Genomic DNA, 16,195 nt, shown 5'->3' on the forward strand with positions numbered 1-16,195 from the left:
TGAAACAGACAAGAAATGGTTAATCGATGGTGATGTATTTGAAAAGAGTACATAGATGCAGGGGTCCGGAAACGGTCATATGCGCCGGACATGTCCGATTGGGAATCTCAAATGTCCGGTTTAAAATATAGCTTACCGGACATTTAATTTTTAATCAAACATTTAATCTATGATAGATGTGTTTTGGACCTTAAGATTGCAGTGTTTTGACGACTGTTTTTAGCCTAGTAACATTAGGTAACGTTTGTAATTAAGGGAGAGACATTTATTGAAATTTCTCTTCCCAATGTTGTTCACTTCTGAATGCCTTTCAAAGACTTTAAACGTTTTGAATTGTTTGGTAAATCTAATTTTCAATGGTCTCTCTCTTGTCCGGCAGTTCATATATATTAACATTTAGCTTAAAATATTCAATCAAGGAAAGAATGTGAGTCCGGTTTTACAGTACCAGCTCTAGTCCAGTCATATTGTGGCACTGGACTTCAAGAATGAGCTTCCTGCACTGTACCCATATTGGGATTCAAACCTACGTCTACATTGTGAGGAGCAAACACTTTAACACTGGACTAACCAATAGTTCCTCAAGGCAAAAAAATGGAGACGTATTGAAAAAAATGCGCTTCTCATCTGTTTCCCGTAAAATACATTACAACTTTCCTTGAAATATAATTATGTAATTTAGACATAATTCCAAGGTAGATATGGAATATGTTTCTAAAGATAGGTTCATCCCACTAACCCATCTTAAAATCAATAATAATACGGTGAAAGCACAGGAGCGGTCTCACGGCATGGATATTGCCTCCATCAAGGGCGTCTATGAGTTAATACAGTTATTGCCCATGTGATATAGGGATAATACCCAGACAGATATAGACACATCTGTCATAACAGTGAGTGGGGGAAGAGATTAGGTATTTACAACAACAGCTCCACCTTTATCAATATATGCAGATGGGGATGTCAGCGTCTGGAAGATTCCCTGAGATTTACCCAGCAGGAACATCAATACACAACTATCAGAATCTGCAACATTTCTCTGTGTCAACATTCAGCTTGTTCTGTAGACTGACAACTTGGTTGAAGTATTTTATTTTTTTTATTGGGGGGGGGGGGCATTTTTCACTTTTCGTTGCATAGCTTTCAGTTTAAAAACTCCTTGACAGATTGACAAAAATAAAAATGGAATTGTATAGAGTTAGATTATCCTGCAGTTGGCAGTTGGAAAGTGTATCCTGGCTTCAGACATGTATACCATCTCGTGGCAGTGGGAAAGTATATCATTACAGTATTAAAGTATATCATCGTGATCATGGCAGCATAAAGGTATCATGGCAGTATCAAAGTTTATCCTGGCAGTATTAGAGTATGTCATGGCAGTATTATAGTATATCCTGGCAGTATTGAAGTATATCATGGCAGTCTTAAAGTATATCATGGCAGTATTAAAGTATATCATTGCAGTATTGAAGTATATCATGGCAGTCTTAAAGTATATCATGGCAGTATTAAAGTATATCATGGCAGTATTAAAGTATATCATGGCAGTATTAAAGTATATCATTGCAATAGGCAAGTATATCATGGCAGTATATAAGTGTATCATGGCCAAATTACGATATATGTCAGTATTAAAATATATCACGGCAATAGCCAAGTATTTCATTCCAGGAATGGATATCATTGCAACAGAAATGCATATAAAAGTTGTATTAAAGTATATCATAGCAATAGGCAAGTATATCTTGTCAGTACGAAGGTATATCATAACATTTGGAGAGTTATATCTTGGCAGTTGGAAAGTATACAGTGGCGATAGATAAAGAATCTCACCTGAGTGTCTTGTTTTGAAACTTTTATCAAAAAGTGTTGATAAATTTTATATCCAAAGACACAAAAGTGATATTTTGTTTACCATCAGCAATCATTCTGTCAACTTTTTAAGTTTGTAAGAAAGTATATCATGACCTATTTTTGTTCCAGAACACTAAGTAATAACAACATCACAACACTGCCGAAGGATATGTTCCAAGGAATGACCAAGCTACGAGTCCTGTAAGTATAACATTCTTACTTCTGGAATCATTTGTTAGTTTTGATGTTGTTATGATGATGATGATGATGATGATGATGATGAGTGAGTGAGTGAGGATGGTTTTATACCACTTTTAGCAATATTCAAGCAATATCACGGCGGGGGACACCAGAAATGGGCTTCACACATTGTACCTATGTCGGGAATCCAACCCGGGTCTTCGGCTTACGAGCAAACACTTTAACCACTAGGCTACCCAGATGATGATGAAGATCATGATTGTGATGAAGATGATGATGATGAAGATCATGATTGTGATTATGATGAGGAAGATTATGATAATGATGTCAATTGTGACAGGCTGTGATATCTACATGACATCAACAATGCTGTGTGGTACAGGAAATGCTAACATGAGCTTCATATGGCCTGAACGCACTTGTTTTGAAACATGGATATTAAATTGTAGTAGAGCTTTTGGACTTCATTAGAGAAGGTTGTATTTTGAAAGAGTAGTTCTGACAAATTGTTGGACATTTGATAAATGCAACCATATTGGCAATCCACAGAACAAACTTCCCCAAGCATTCAGCTGTGGGTCTCCAGAGTGACGTCTGGCGATCCTTAGTAGGCCTCCGAGATAGCACAGACTGTTAAAAAAGTGCATTGTAAAGTTCAGATTCCAGATGTTTTGTTTTTGTGTCTTGTGTTGAAATGTTGTTTCTGCCAGAGACTTCTGTCAAACAAGCTCCCAAGAACATTTCTCACTTTTATGTTGTGGAACTGTATTTCCCTCTGGCAAGTCTGATTAATTGTATTGATGTGTAGCATTTAAGAATGGTTTCAGAAGTAAACAAAGCCAAAAACTACAAATAGGAAAAATTTCAAAGAAATAAAAAAGTTATGTTTTCATAGGTGTTAGATTATTCGACATTTCTCCAAACATTTGCCGGCGTACACTGCATAAAACACATCACAATCTCCGAAAAAACAGGATCCTTTCAACAAAGGGAGATAACTCTGTGTCTTGTTGATTAATGGGTTCTGGATGATCAGGAGAGAAGATCCAACATGGCTGCTTACATTGAATTCAGAAGCAGACGTTAAAAACATCCACTTGCACCTGGCTGGGGGAGCATTTGCTGCACAGTAGCGTGTGACAGTGGTATCAAGGGGCGGTAGATAGCTTTAACACTCTCATTAGAGAACACCAGCCTTTTTCCTCTCTCCCTCCCTCCTTCTCTCCCTCATGTTAAAGCAAGGCTGCTACTACCTCCAGATAAAATAAACACAGCAAATTGGTCATGAAATTCATCCTAGGAAGTTCAACCTATCCTGTAACAAGCGTTGCCATATGTGCATGTGAGGAGGTCATCGGAGAATCTGCGGAAAAACATCCCCTTCTCACCTTTTCCTTATGGGACTTTTCCGATACCCTCAGAATACAGTACTTCTCAACTTCAACCAGACTTCAACCTTTGGTAAAAAATCTTCCTAAATGCTGCATGAGGCGTTCATTTTTGAAGTCCCATTTTAATCCCAATGGAAGAGAACAGTCCGGGACTAAGACCCATATGTTAAGCCTTAACCCCTGCAAACCTTATCTTCTGTAAGCAAATGCCAATCTTGTGTTGAGGTCATGGTGTAATACCTTACATAACCTTTCCTCAGATTTATCCAGTCTACCTAAAGGAGAGAGAGAGCTTCAAGGTTGTTTGACATCTGCCTTGTCAGTGGTATGAAGTCGAGAGATAAATTGGCTTAATCATCCCAACTTTTTCACTTTGATCAACTTCACAAGGTCATTTCTGGCTCAGACAGGCCGATGATAATGGATGGTAAACACTTAGAGACAGCAATTCCTAATGATTCCTAAACAAAGTGTTGAAATATTTCAGATTGATTTTCTGTCGTCAGAAACCTTTCCATGGACACTTTTTTGAACATGTCTTTAGCATCCTTCAACCTTGGAATAGTTGCAGCATCTCTTCAGTGGTCATAGAATTCTGACTGTCGTCACTCCTATTTATTAATTTAGCAACAGCTGCAGTGTGAAGATCCCTTACTTTCACAAAGACTTGTGATAAACGTAGTGCTGTGATCACTTTGTGATCCTATCTGTGAGTCCTGGGTTTGAATCCCAGATTCACCGGACTATGATCCTTGGTGGTTTGTGGAAAACATATACAAATTGTTTCACGTTCAGCTTTCCTCCTCCACAGAGATGACATGCTGTGAGATAAGTACACCCTCCCCCTCCCTCCCTCTCTCTCTCTCTCTCTCTCTCCCTCTCTCTCTCTCTCTCTCTCTCTCTCTCTCTCTCTCTCTCTCTAAATCTCACTCTCTCCCTGAATATTAATACACATCACTTTATTCCCACATTCATTAAGCCAAAACACCACCAATTAACTGAAATAATTATACAAGCAACGTTAATCCAACCAACACTCTCCCAACCCGGAATATTGATACACACAACTTAAGGCTTTCTTCCAATATTAATTAACCAGTGAAGATCCGGGTTAGAATAGGTCTTCAGCAACCCATGCTTGCCGTAAAAGGCGACTAACGGGATTGGGTGGTCAGGCTCACAAACTTGGTTGATGCATGTCATTGTTTCCCAATTGCGTGGATTGATGCTCATGATGTCAATCACTGGACTGTCTGGTCCAGTCGATTATTTACAGACCGCCGTCATATCGCTGTCAAACTGCTGAGTGCAGTGTTAAACAACAAACAAACAAACGATCCAGTATTAATTTAGCCAAAATACCATAATCTAGCTGAAAGGATGATACAAGCATCATTAACCCACTCACTCACTCTCCAAACCTGGAATATTAATGCATATGCCTCATCCATTCATTATTTCTCAACTTACACATAAATTTTTGAATCTTAGTCATGAAAATGAAAAATTCACGATATAGGATCAGGTTAAAACAAGATGGTGCAGCATCCCAAAACAGTCCTAACCTTTAGCTAGGATCATATACCTGTATATTGGCTCTGCCTTCATCAAATCTGCTGGGACAGATAGACCTGTACTCTGATACAGTCATTAATCACCAAGTTAGCTGCTTTCAAGTAAGTCCACTTTCAATAATTTTTTACCATATTCACTCAATATAAAAACGGGGCCTCCTTCCTGACATCTGCAGATGTAAGCGCTGCAATCATCAGCTTTGACTGACAGGAAATCCTACCCGTGTATTCCGTGATTACCAGTCTTACATCACTGTATAGATCAGCGGCATGCAAGGTGTTGCCATGTTGAAAACATCTTCACGTCTCCGTGGATCAGTGCCGGGGCTAATTGGGGAACTAGTGCGGATATAGCAACTGCTTTGTGCAACCAGCAAACGGAGATTCACAAGTTGGGAAAGTTTCAGAATGTTGTTCGTGAAGATTTGTTCAGAAGACTTTGTTTTCGGGAGTGTGATGCGAGCATGATTTGATTAAAATTTCGTGACTGGATTTTGTTTTAATACTTTCCTCTGTGTTGAAAGAACCATCTTCCCAAGGCAAGGGCGTAAACTGAATATGAAAGTCCAGTTTCCACCCTTGCCGAAATAGGCTGGAATTTCTGGGCTCAATCATATCGATTGTTTGTTGTTTAGTGCCATACTTAGTAATATTCTGGCTTTATAATGGTGGTCTGTCAATAATTGGGTCTGGACCAGACAATCCAGTGATTGACATCATGAGCATCAATCACTGCAATTTGAATACGATGATATGTACCAACCTTTTTATTTCAGTGTTTACATGAAAAAATCTATATGTTAAAACAGTGGTCACATCCATTTCCAGCAACTCCAAACTACTTTTTACAACTACCAAATGCATGTCCAACTCTTAACCACAAGTGACAGTAAATACTTTGTAAAATACAGGACAGGCTCATCATTAAAACTTGAAAGAAAAGGTTTGGTGTGAAAATGTTTGTTACTGCTTCCTATAGAACTGAAAACTGAAAACTGAAAGCTTGGTAATACTGTGGACTGTCAATCACACAGAATCCGCACTAGTGTCACACCACTGCCCCACTTTCAGCACTGATCAGTGTCGAATGTACACAGGAATAAATTTTACTAAGTAACATCAGCAGCTGTTACAGCTGTTCAGGTGAAAGTGTCATGTCAGTGTGGCTGGGGACATGCTGACAGAGTACAATTAACATTCTAGGGTTTAAAATACAAATTGACACTGGCACTTAAAAAACAACAAATCTTTGACATCCAACAAGTCAGACTCTCTAGGGTGGGACCAATCACCACACAGATGACAGGATCATTTACAAAAACGCGATTTTAAACATGTTTTTGTCAACATTGTTCATGTGAAACAAAAGTTGATTGTCAGCAGTTCAGTGTGTGTCATAAAAAAACTTTGTTAAAAAACTGGGTCGATGACGGCCAAAGAACCTCTCTGCCAGGAAGGTGTGCGATCTGGTGGTCAATGACATAAACAGATGGCGACCAATATGGCCGTGTGTTGTGTCGGAAAACAACAGCTATTGTTGTAATTGTGTCCCTGTTTTGTTTTGTTGCTATGACACTGAAAGATGTGTTATTCTTAATTTTATTGTGTAAGAATTTCAGTGTAACTTTTGGCAGGCAATGTATTTTCTGAAACAATTCACCAAGCCATTCATTGGTACAGTGTGTATTTTCTTAAATGGTGACATTGATTCAAACCGAGTTGCTTAAGGACCAGGAAGTTGTACTGTGATAAACTTTACAATTGCCAATCAGTGTTTTTGTTGATAGGACAAATCACTGAAAATTTCATTGCTCAAACACTGGCTCTTCTACAAAGTTTTTTTATTTTTTCTCAGGGTATACTTTTTGCTCCCAAATGATTCTCATGCCTCAAAAAATTCTCAGCGCAATTGAGTTTGACGCAAAAATTTGAAGAAAGAGCCCAAAACACTTAAAACAAGTATGTATGTAAACATATGATACTATGTATCAGTTACGCTGTTAAGGATGCTCTACATTCTGTAGTATAATAGCAAGCTGATTTTTGCCCAAGTGATAGCTGCATCATTGTATCCGAGACAACAGCAATAATTTCCCAACAATGCAATTTCACCATTAACATTTTATTCCCTACAATAGAAATCCTCTTGTCATGATGACAAATTCCCGTGCAATGGACATAACATGACCTTCCCAGCAACGCGTCCTGTTACATTATTACAATGCAAGATGGGTGTTCAGGAGTATTCTGTGCAGATTACATGCCTATTGTGACGTGTGACCGCACCTAACTACATGTGGACAGCCAACAAGTAATAAATCAAGGGGTCATGCCACCCACATGCTAGCCACGTAGGGAACACTCGGGGGATTTTTAACTTTTTAAGTGGTATTGTGGTAGTTGGAAAAACTATTTGTTTGTTTGTTTGTTGTTGAATGCCACACTGAGAAATATTCCAACTATTTGACCATGGAAGGTGGCATGGGTGGCACAGTCGTCTAAGGCACTGCAATTCACTGTGCAGAGTTGTGTCCCTTGGCTATGCCAGAAACGAATGATTGTGGGATCGAATCCTGGTTTGCCCCGATTGTGTTTCTAGGTTTGTCAGCACCGTACCCGTGCTCGTGAGTTTCACCAAAGTGGTAAACCTCTGAGACCTGCATCACTTTGGGCTTTCCTCCCACAACAAGCTGGCACACTGTGATATAACTGGAATAGTGTTATGAGTGGCGCTAAACCAAGCTCACTCACTATTTGAGTATTTTGTTGGTCTAGAGGGCAGGTAAAGAGCTTAGAGCCATTGATACAGGAACTGTTGCCAGCACTGTATCACCTTACAACCTGTAGTTCATTGAGAAGCGCATTGTCTTTCCTTGACTGAAAGGTGATCCCCGTTTGTGTTCAGGGGTCCTATCAGGATCAGCGAAGACTCCACACCATGAGGAATAAGACCCTGACATGCAACACTCTCTCTGTTGTAGCTTTAGTCTCCCTAATCCTAGAGAATTTTCTTTTAAAAAGGAGACCAACTCAAGTCTAGTATGATTTGGCAAGTCTAGATTGCCTCGGCTCTAGCTCCTAAAATTAATGGTTGTTCTGGGCGCCATTTTAAAAAAAAATAAATTATTTTGTAGATACATGTATATATTTTTAAATAAGATAACTTTATTTCTGGGACAAAATGTCTGTTTTAGTCCATGAACTGTGTCATTAGGCTCATATGTAACTAGACCATATTAATGACAAACCAACTAAACTGTCGATAAAAGAAAGTATACACCCATGTATGATGGTGGCTAGAAATGAAACAAACAAGAAATGGTTATTCAATGGTGATGTATTTGATACGAGTATCATAGGCGATATCACATGCATCATATCAACAGTCAAAATTCACAGTACACAGATTGAGCAGAGTGAAGTGTGAATTTTGTGAATACTTACTTTTGCCCAGCAGTTTACTTCTTGGCACCTTTGAGGTGATGACCATTTTTGGCCAGTGTGCCAGTAGACACCGAATTGAAGTGGTTGAAGCATAAATCATCCTGAAAATATATTCAAAAGTAAGAATTCCTGGTAATAGTTTCATGTGACTGTAAGACTTTTCATTTTCATTTTCAAACTTGTGTTAAGACGAAAATAATAGCGTGTCTGTCATGTGAGTATTTTACATTAGAATATCACACCCATGTCACACCCATGTCACACCCATGTTACACCCATGCCACACCCATGCCACACCCATGTCACACCCATGTCACACCCATGTTACACCCATGCCACACCCATGTCACACCCACGTCACACCCACATCACACCCATGTTACACCCATGTCACACCCATGCATGCCACACCCATGTCACACCCATGCCACACCCATGTCACACCCATGTCACACCCATGCCACACCCATGTCACACCCAAGCCACACCCATGTCACACCCATGGAGAGTAGGTATTCTCATGTGAACTAACCTCGTCAGTAGAGTATTCTACAATAATGCTTGTGATGGAATGAACAGAAACTCAGGTATGGTCTAGGTGGAATTCTGGGGATTCCAGGAGAAGGTGTTACTTCATAATTCCTGGTATGAATATTAATCATAACTCCCCACCAAGTGGTTGATATTCTGTGTATTCACCACCTCCACATAGCACCAGAAATAATTCCGTCTCCCGGGTTCTTCAAACAATAAACACCTCACATACCCACACTACAGTGGTCACAAACCCAAACACTCCTCATTGACATATTACCAAGGATAACATAGGGGTTAAATTGTGTAGTCTACCACCCAGATGTGACCTTTGTCTGGGGTCCCACGGGACCTGGCAAGTGTCCCCGCCCAAGGGCAATGGTGCTAGACACGCAACCAGTCATGCCACAGGGGAAAGATGGCACCCGACCAGGGTCGGAAAGTTTCAACTGTCATGTGACCTGTGACTCGTGTGATCTGTGATGGTCGTGGAGTCAAGGAGTACAACATCCCATGTGTGAGATGCCAGGTGGAGAAGGGGCTGGGATTGGGTGGTATCAGAGATGTATAGGCAGATAGACTTGCACCAGGTTTGTGGTGATACATAAGGCAGCAACAATGGCTATTAAACAAGGTCATGCAGTTCACTCTCTTCTTGTGCTCATGCTTGGAATTTCATATTTAGCTTGGCATTATTTGTGTGACTCATACCATTAGAATGACTGGTGGTGGACAACCTCAATAAAAATGTTATGTCTTTTGAAGGTAGAGAGTTGGCTTGTCTTTAATGGCATTTGAAGCTGCACTTCAAATATGGACAAACTGTCACTATGACAGAATGAATTGTGGAAAGTTGGGCCTTGAAGACTTTTATCCACATATGTTAAGATTGGTTTGTGGTAGCTGTGTGAGATCTTCTTGAAGGGGAACTTATGAGGTCTAGCAAATTTGATTCCACTGTCCTCCCAAGAATTAGATAAAAGTCTACCTATTCTGCTACATTCCAAGAGCCACTGAACATTTTATGGAGTGATTTCTTTTCTAGTTAAGTCTGTTTGTGACAATAAATTGAATCTTATTGTCAGGGTTTTGTAAGAAATGGTCATTAGGATGTTAGTATGTAAGTCTATGTGCATACTAGTTTCTATCAACCATTTTGTTGTACCTAGATAGATATTTGTAATCTGCACGACATGGTTGTTTTTTGTGCAATAAGTTAATGATTCTTGTATGGTGTTCTCTATGGTCCTGCATTACTCATTACTCACTCAGGATGGCAGTTAGTTGTGCAGAGTGCTGTCCCTTTGCTGTTCCAGGATCCAGTGGTCATGAGTTCCAAATTCATGTTACCGGTACCTCTTTTTTAACTTTGGTCTGATGGCGACTTGCCTGGCTAAACCTAAGAGTTATATGTCTATCACGTCACATGGAGTTTTCCTCAAACAATGGTTACTAACGTAACTGAAGTATTGTTCTAAGAGATGTTAAATCCAAATCACTCACTCACTCTTTAATCTTTGAGCCAAAGGTCAGGAATCAAATGATTAGAAGATCCACCTTGTCTCAAGACAAACCACTTGCTAACATCCTAATATTGTCCGTATTGATAAACATGCTTTTAGCATGCCTTGGAAGTGTTCCATGATATATCACCAGAGTGTAATCAGATCTATAAGGTGCGGAGCAATCAGATCCAGGAGCGAACATGTTAGCTCTTCACCTATACAAAACGACAACTTATGTTTCAGATATCTATTATCGTAAACTAACGAGTTGTATGGTTTTGTCACCCCGAGAAGCCACAGGCTCTACATGTCCAGATAGTTGACCGCTGGGTAGTCAAGGGTGCCGTAATTAAGGAATATCATCTTTCAGCAGGATCTGTATCGGTTGGTCATTACAGATGATTCACATGCTTCTAGGATTAAAGGATTCTCAGCCATTTGTTTCCATCATGGTGACCATCAGCTCTTAGGACGTACAGGCAGACGGCCAATGGTATCTGGAGGGCTGATATAGCAGGGATTTGTACAGATGATGCCATCCTTGGGTCTGAAGTGTCCATTAACTTGTCAATAATGAGTGCCCTTATCTGTTGGTCTGATAAGAAGTTGGGAGAGAAGGTATGGCATGATGAGAATGACTTTGTGCATGGGGGTGTTCTTGATGTTGACCTCTTTGCTTGGTGGCTGTGATGGGGAGGTGAAGTGGATCTGTTTGATGTTGATGGTGCTGTGAGGAGGAGGATTGGTTGTTGGATTAGATGAGGTAGTGAGTAGGGTTTTACTCGACGTTTAGCAATAGTCCTGCCATTTCATAGAGGGGACATTAGAAATGGTCTGCACACATTGTAACACCCTGTTGAAGAAATGGGATTAAATATGGAGGGATGGATGGATGGATGGAAAGAGGAGAGGGTGGATGGGAAGAGGAGAAGATGGATGGATGGATGGGAAGAGGGAAGATGAATAATATTATAGGAGGGAGGATGAATTTCATAATGGATGGATGGTGGATGGATGGATGGGAAGAGGAAAGATGAATAATATTATAGGAGGAGGGAGGATGAATTTCATAATGGGTGGATGGATGGATGGGAAGAGGAAGGATGAATAATTTTATGGGAGGAGGGAGGATGAATTTAATGATGGGTGGATTGATGGGAAGAGGAAAGATGAATATTGTTATGGGGACGGATGGATGGGAAGAGGAAAGATGAATAATTTTATGGAAGGAGGGAGGATGAATTTAATGATGGGTGGATTGATGGGAAGAGGAAAGATGAATATTGTTATGGAAGGAGGGAGGATGAATTTAAGGATGGATGGATGGGAAGAAGAAAGATGAATAATGATGTGATGTGGATGGAAAGGAAGAGGGAAGATGAACAATATAGGAGGGAGGGAGGATTAATGATTGGGAAATGGATGGATGAGAAGAGGGATGGAAACAACAAGAACCTTTGTTGAGATTTGGATAAGACCTGAGTATAATATCATTGCAATAGAAACAGCACGACCCTATTGTCTGACATAGGACGGGAATCTGACCACATTGGACAACATGAATATTCTAAAGTTAATCTCAATATGTCTATCATCAACAGGACATTTCCACTGCCTACTGTGTCATTTTGAATTTTTTTGCACTTGTTTTCAGCACAGTATAAACTTTAAGATGAGTTTTCGCGAACACCAGGTGTCACAACTGATTTTCCGTGATCCGTCCTTATAATTTTCAGTGCTGTTTTGCCTGTTTCTACAAATGGTATCTGTTTCTGCAGCTTATTATTCTCTGATCTTGATGTGTTATATTTTCTCGATATCTTCTCACGGATCTAGTTACCGATATCTTGCCCTTTCGGTGCAAAGCACTCATTGCCCTCTTAGACAATCATAATATACAAATACATGTAAAATGTAGCAGACACGCCTCGTGAACTGCATGAAATTTGACCTTTTGATTTCAAGTAGACACTTATTCTTCTCCCATGAGTCAGTGCGGCCATTAAAGACGACCAGACATGCAATATTTTGGCTGTAAGGAATGCACAACCCGTGATACACATTCCCGATGTTTTAGCACCTATGCCCAGGACAGCCTCATAACCATAAACTCATTAAACTGACCAGCGGAAAAGTAGCCATACTTTGTCCGTAAAATACGACTGGGCATGTTTACACTGATAATGTCTAGACAAGGATCGTAAACATTCTGACGTGTGAAGGCGATATGCTTACCTGTAAGCCAATACACTCACTTGCCCAGGTGAGAAATGGCTTTCAACACAGTTACTGAAATAAGGTGGCAGGAGTTGTTTGAGTGGGAATAAACCGGCCAGAAAAAGTTGACCTCTGCGTGTCATGATGTATGGAGGTTCCAGTGAGGTGGGAGTTGGGAAATGTGCGGAGTGATATAGGATTAACAGACTGAAGGAGGTTTTGTCTGAATGGAATTCGGATGGTGGGTACTTGCATGGGGTTGCTGGAGTCGTAAAGCCATTCATGGTTGAAGGAAGCGACTGCTTGTTGGTACTGAGATGTGAAATTAGATGAAGTAAGGTGGTTTATCTGAAATCAGTAGACACAAATACCTTTCAGTAGGATTGTCAGCAGGAATGTTTGGCAGACTTACGAATTGATGATAAATGCAAAGAGTGTTTGTTATATATACATAGAGGGCAATAGTTATTACGGATGGGATGTAATACACTGCAATCAGACATATACAGTGTTAAAAAAAACGCTTCACGGACAAGTTGATATTTGGAAAGTGCCTGAGTTTTCTTTTTACATAGTTTTTTCTCCAGGAGATGAAGATGCTGGAAATAAATAATTTCCCTTAGGTTTTGGAAAGAAATATTATTGTTCACTGAAAATATGATGTAAGTTTTAGCTGGAACAGAAAAAATATTCTTCTCTCACAACTATCCACACCCGCACCAGAATATGTCTAGTCCCCAAGTACTGCAACTGTGTACAGCTGGTTGCAGCATCACCTCAGGCCTTAGCTCTGCTTCCTCATAATGAGAACTGGGGTGATGGGGTAGCCATGTGGATGAATCATTATTGCAATATATTGCAGTACAAAATTCAGGCCAATACCCATCACTATACTCACTCACACTGGCACTCACTCACTCACACTGGTACTCACTCACTCACTCACCCACTCACTCACTCACACTGGTACTCACTCACTCACTCACTCACACTGGCACTCACTCACTCACTCACTCACTCACTCACTCACTCACCCACTCACTCACTCACTCACTCACTCACTCACTCACTCACTCACTCACACTTAACAATGGCAGTATTGACCACTGTGCCAGCTACGTTTCCTCTTGCTGAGAACTGATGTGGAAATACTATCTCAACACTATTACTCCATCATTGAGACCTCATGGTGACACTGCCTGTGTTTCAGACGGATCAGTGACAACCGCCTGGTGTGTGACTGTCACCTGGCGTGGTTGGCGCGATGGCTGCGAGCAAACCCAACTCTGGCTCTCTTCACCGAGTGTGCCATTCCGAGTCACTTGAAGAACAATGAGATAGCCGAGCTCCAGGACATGGACTTCAGGTGTATTCGTAAGTATTTTCATCTTTTAGGAATTGCAGTGTTAATCTGTAGGTAGTGTTTGGTCATGAAGTTCTGCTGGCACGACTCAGAGATCGATAGGTCGTTTGATCGATAGGTCATTTGATCGTGTGTGTGCGTGTGCCTGTGTGTGTGTGCGTGTGAGTGTGTGTGTCTGAGATTATGTGTCTGTGTCTCATGTGTATCTGTGTCTATTTATGTGTGTGCACTATTGGTCTCTATTTGTGTCTATGTGTCTGAACGTATCTGTGTGTCTGATTGTGTGTGTCTGTGTGTGATCATGCATGGGTGTGCCTGTTTATCTATTTGTGTGTCTGTGTCTGATTGTATCTGTGTGTCTGATTGTGTCTCTGTGTCTGGTCATGCATGGGTGTGCCTGTTTGTCCATGTGTCTGATCGTGTCTGTGTCTGATCATATATAGTTGTGTCTGTCTATTTGTGTCTGAGTGTCTGATTTTGTGTGTGTCTGATCATATATAGGTGTGTCTGTCTATTTGTGTCTGAGTGTCTGATTGTGTGTGTGTCTGATCATATATAGGTGTGTCTGTCTATTTGTGTCTGTGTCTCATTGTGTGTGTCTGTGTCTGATCATGACTGTGTGTCTGATCATGTCTCTCATTATGTGCCTGTGTATCCAATCCAGTGTATATGTGTGTATTTGTGGGCTTTCATAATACAGACTATTGGTTGGGTAGTATGAAGGATCATTGAAGCACTTGTAAAACCAAAAAAAGTTAACAAGGGTCCCTTTAATACACTATTGAGAGTCAGCATGGGAATTCCTGTTGTCAGAACAAGACAAGATGAAAACGTAAATAATTAACCAATGGACTGGTTTATTTAGGGATTATTTCATTAAGTTACAAGTAAACAGAATCAAGGTCCACATTCAGAATCTGCTAACATATATGTGGTATTCCGGACATGTAATATTCGCCTGGGATTCGCCGAGTATTTCAAGTTTGTTTATTCAGACATTATTTTTTAAAGAATCTGCTTATTTTGTACTAATAATATACTGCAATCTTTAGATTTGTTTTTTAGGTATTAGTAAATATAAAATTAATGGTAAAATTCTTTTGGAACTTTAGGATAAATTATTGAAATAAATTATTAGAACAATATCTACTTGTGTTTGTCCTGTAAAAGACTGTCATTGATCTATCTAGATGTTCTAATTACAAGGATACAATAATACGAATAACAAGTTTTTTTCATTCAGAGCAGCCCCGGATCAAGGCATTATGCAAAGTTAATACAGTTCAGTTTGAGGACAAATATTGATACACTGGAAATATTGAACTGTAATAGGGCTGCAGAACCTTTAATGAGATCTGCACTGAACATAGACTAGATAATCGTTGTTTACATGTGTGCGTCAAAATACAGTAAATATTTACCAATCAATCTAGATTTGTTTCCAAAACAACTAGGTGTAAAAGGTGTAAAGCTACTAATTTGTTCAGTACAAAAACATCCATTATACTTCTGTCGACGAAAAAGCAAGCACCCAAAACAGAAGCTCATTAACAAGTATAAGAGATCGCTCTGAAACAAGATGGCAGCCATTAAAGTAATGCTTGGCAGCGAGGCTATAAACAAGGGATATTCAGTTACTGTGTGTGTTTTGAAACAAGGTACACAAGCAGTTTGTCATCTACTCAAAGGTTAAGAGGGACCAGTTTAAGATGGGCTGTAACAAGGCCGCAATGGAACCCATGTGTTACAGATGATCATCATGTGTCTGGTCATGTGGTCCAGACCATATCTCGTCATATTTTCCAGACAACTACTGTTAGGTTAAGTAATATTTTCCAGACAACTACCTTTAGGTTTTGTCATATTTTCCAGACAACTGCTTTTAGGTTTCGTAATATTTTCCAGACAACTACCTTTAGGTTTTGTCATATTTTCCAGACAACTGCTTTTAGGTTTCGTAATATTTTCCAGACAACTACTTTTAGGTTAAGTAATATCTTCCAGACAACTACTTTTAGGTTTCATCATATTGTCCAGACAACTATTTGAGAAGGAATTTTAGTTTTGGTTGTTGCAGCTGAGTTCAGATGGAACATTTATCTGATAGTGAAA

At 39.9% G+C, this 16,195-nt stretch overlaps 1 protein-coding gene across 4 annotated transcripts in view; it reads left to right on the forward strand.

Moving 5' to 3' along the window:
* The window catches only part of LOC139453409 (slit homolog 2 protein-like), a 181,341-nt gene that overhangs the window by 104,469 nt on the left and 60,677 nt on the right, over positions 1 to 16,195 (forward strand). For all 4 annotated transcript variants that reach the window (XM_071235093.1, XM_071235097.1, XM_071235095.1 and 1 more), the window contains exons 7-8: positions 1,984 to 2,055; positions 13,931 to 14,094. In XM_071235093.1, the coding sequence (XP_071091194.1) occupies positions 1,984 to 2,055; positions 13,931 to 14,094 (236 nt within the window). The remainder of the gene's footprint in view (positions 1 to 1,983; positions 2,056 to 13,930; positions 14,095 to 16,195) is intronic.

The sequence above is a fragment of the Haliotis cracherodii genome, unplaced genomic scaffold, assembly GCF_022045235.1.
Source record: "Haliotis cracherodii isolate W230 unplaced genomic scaffold, xgHalCrac1.p SCAF_9, whole genome shotgun sequence".
NCBI lineage: Eukaryota > Metazoa > Mollusca > Gastropoda > Lepetellida > Haliotidae > Haliotis > Haliotis cracherodii.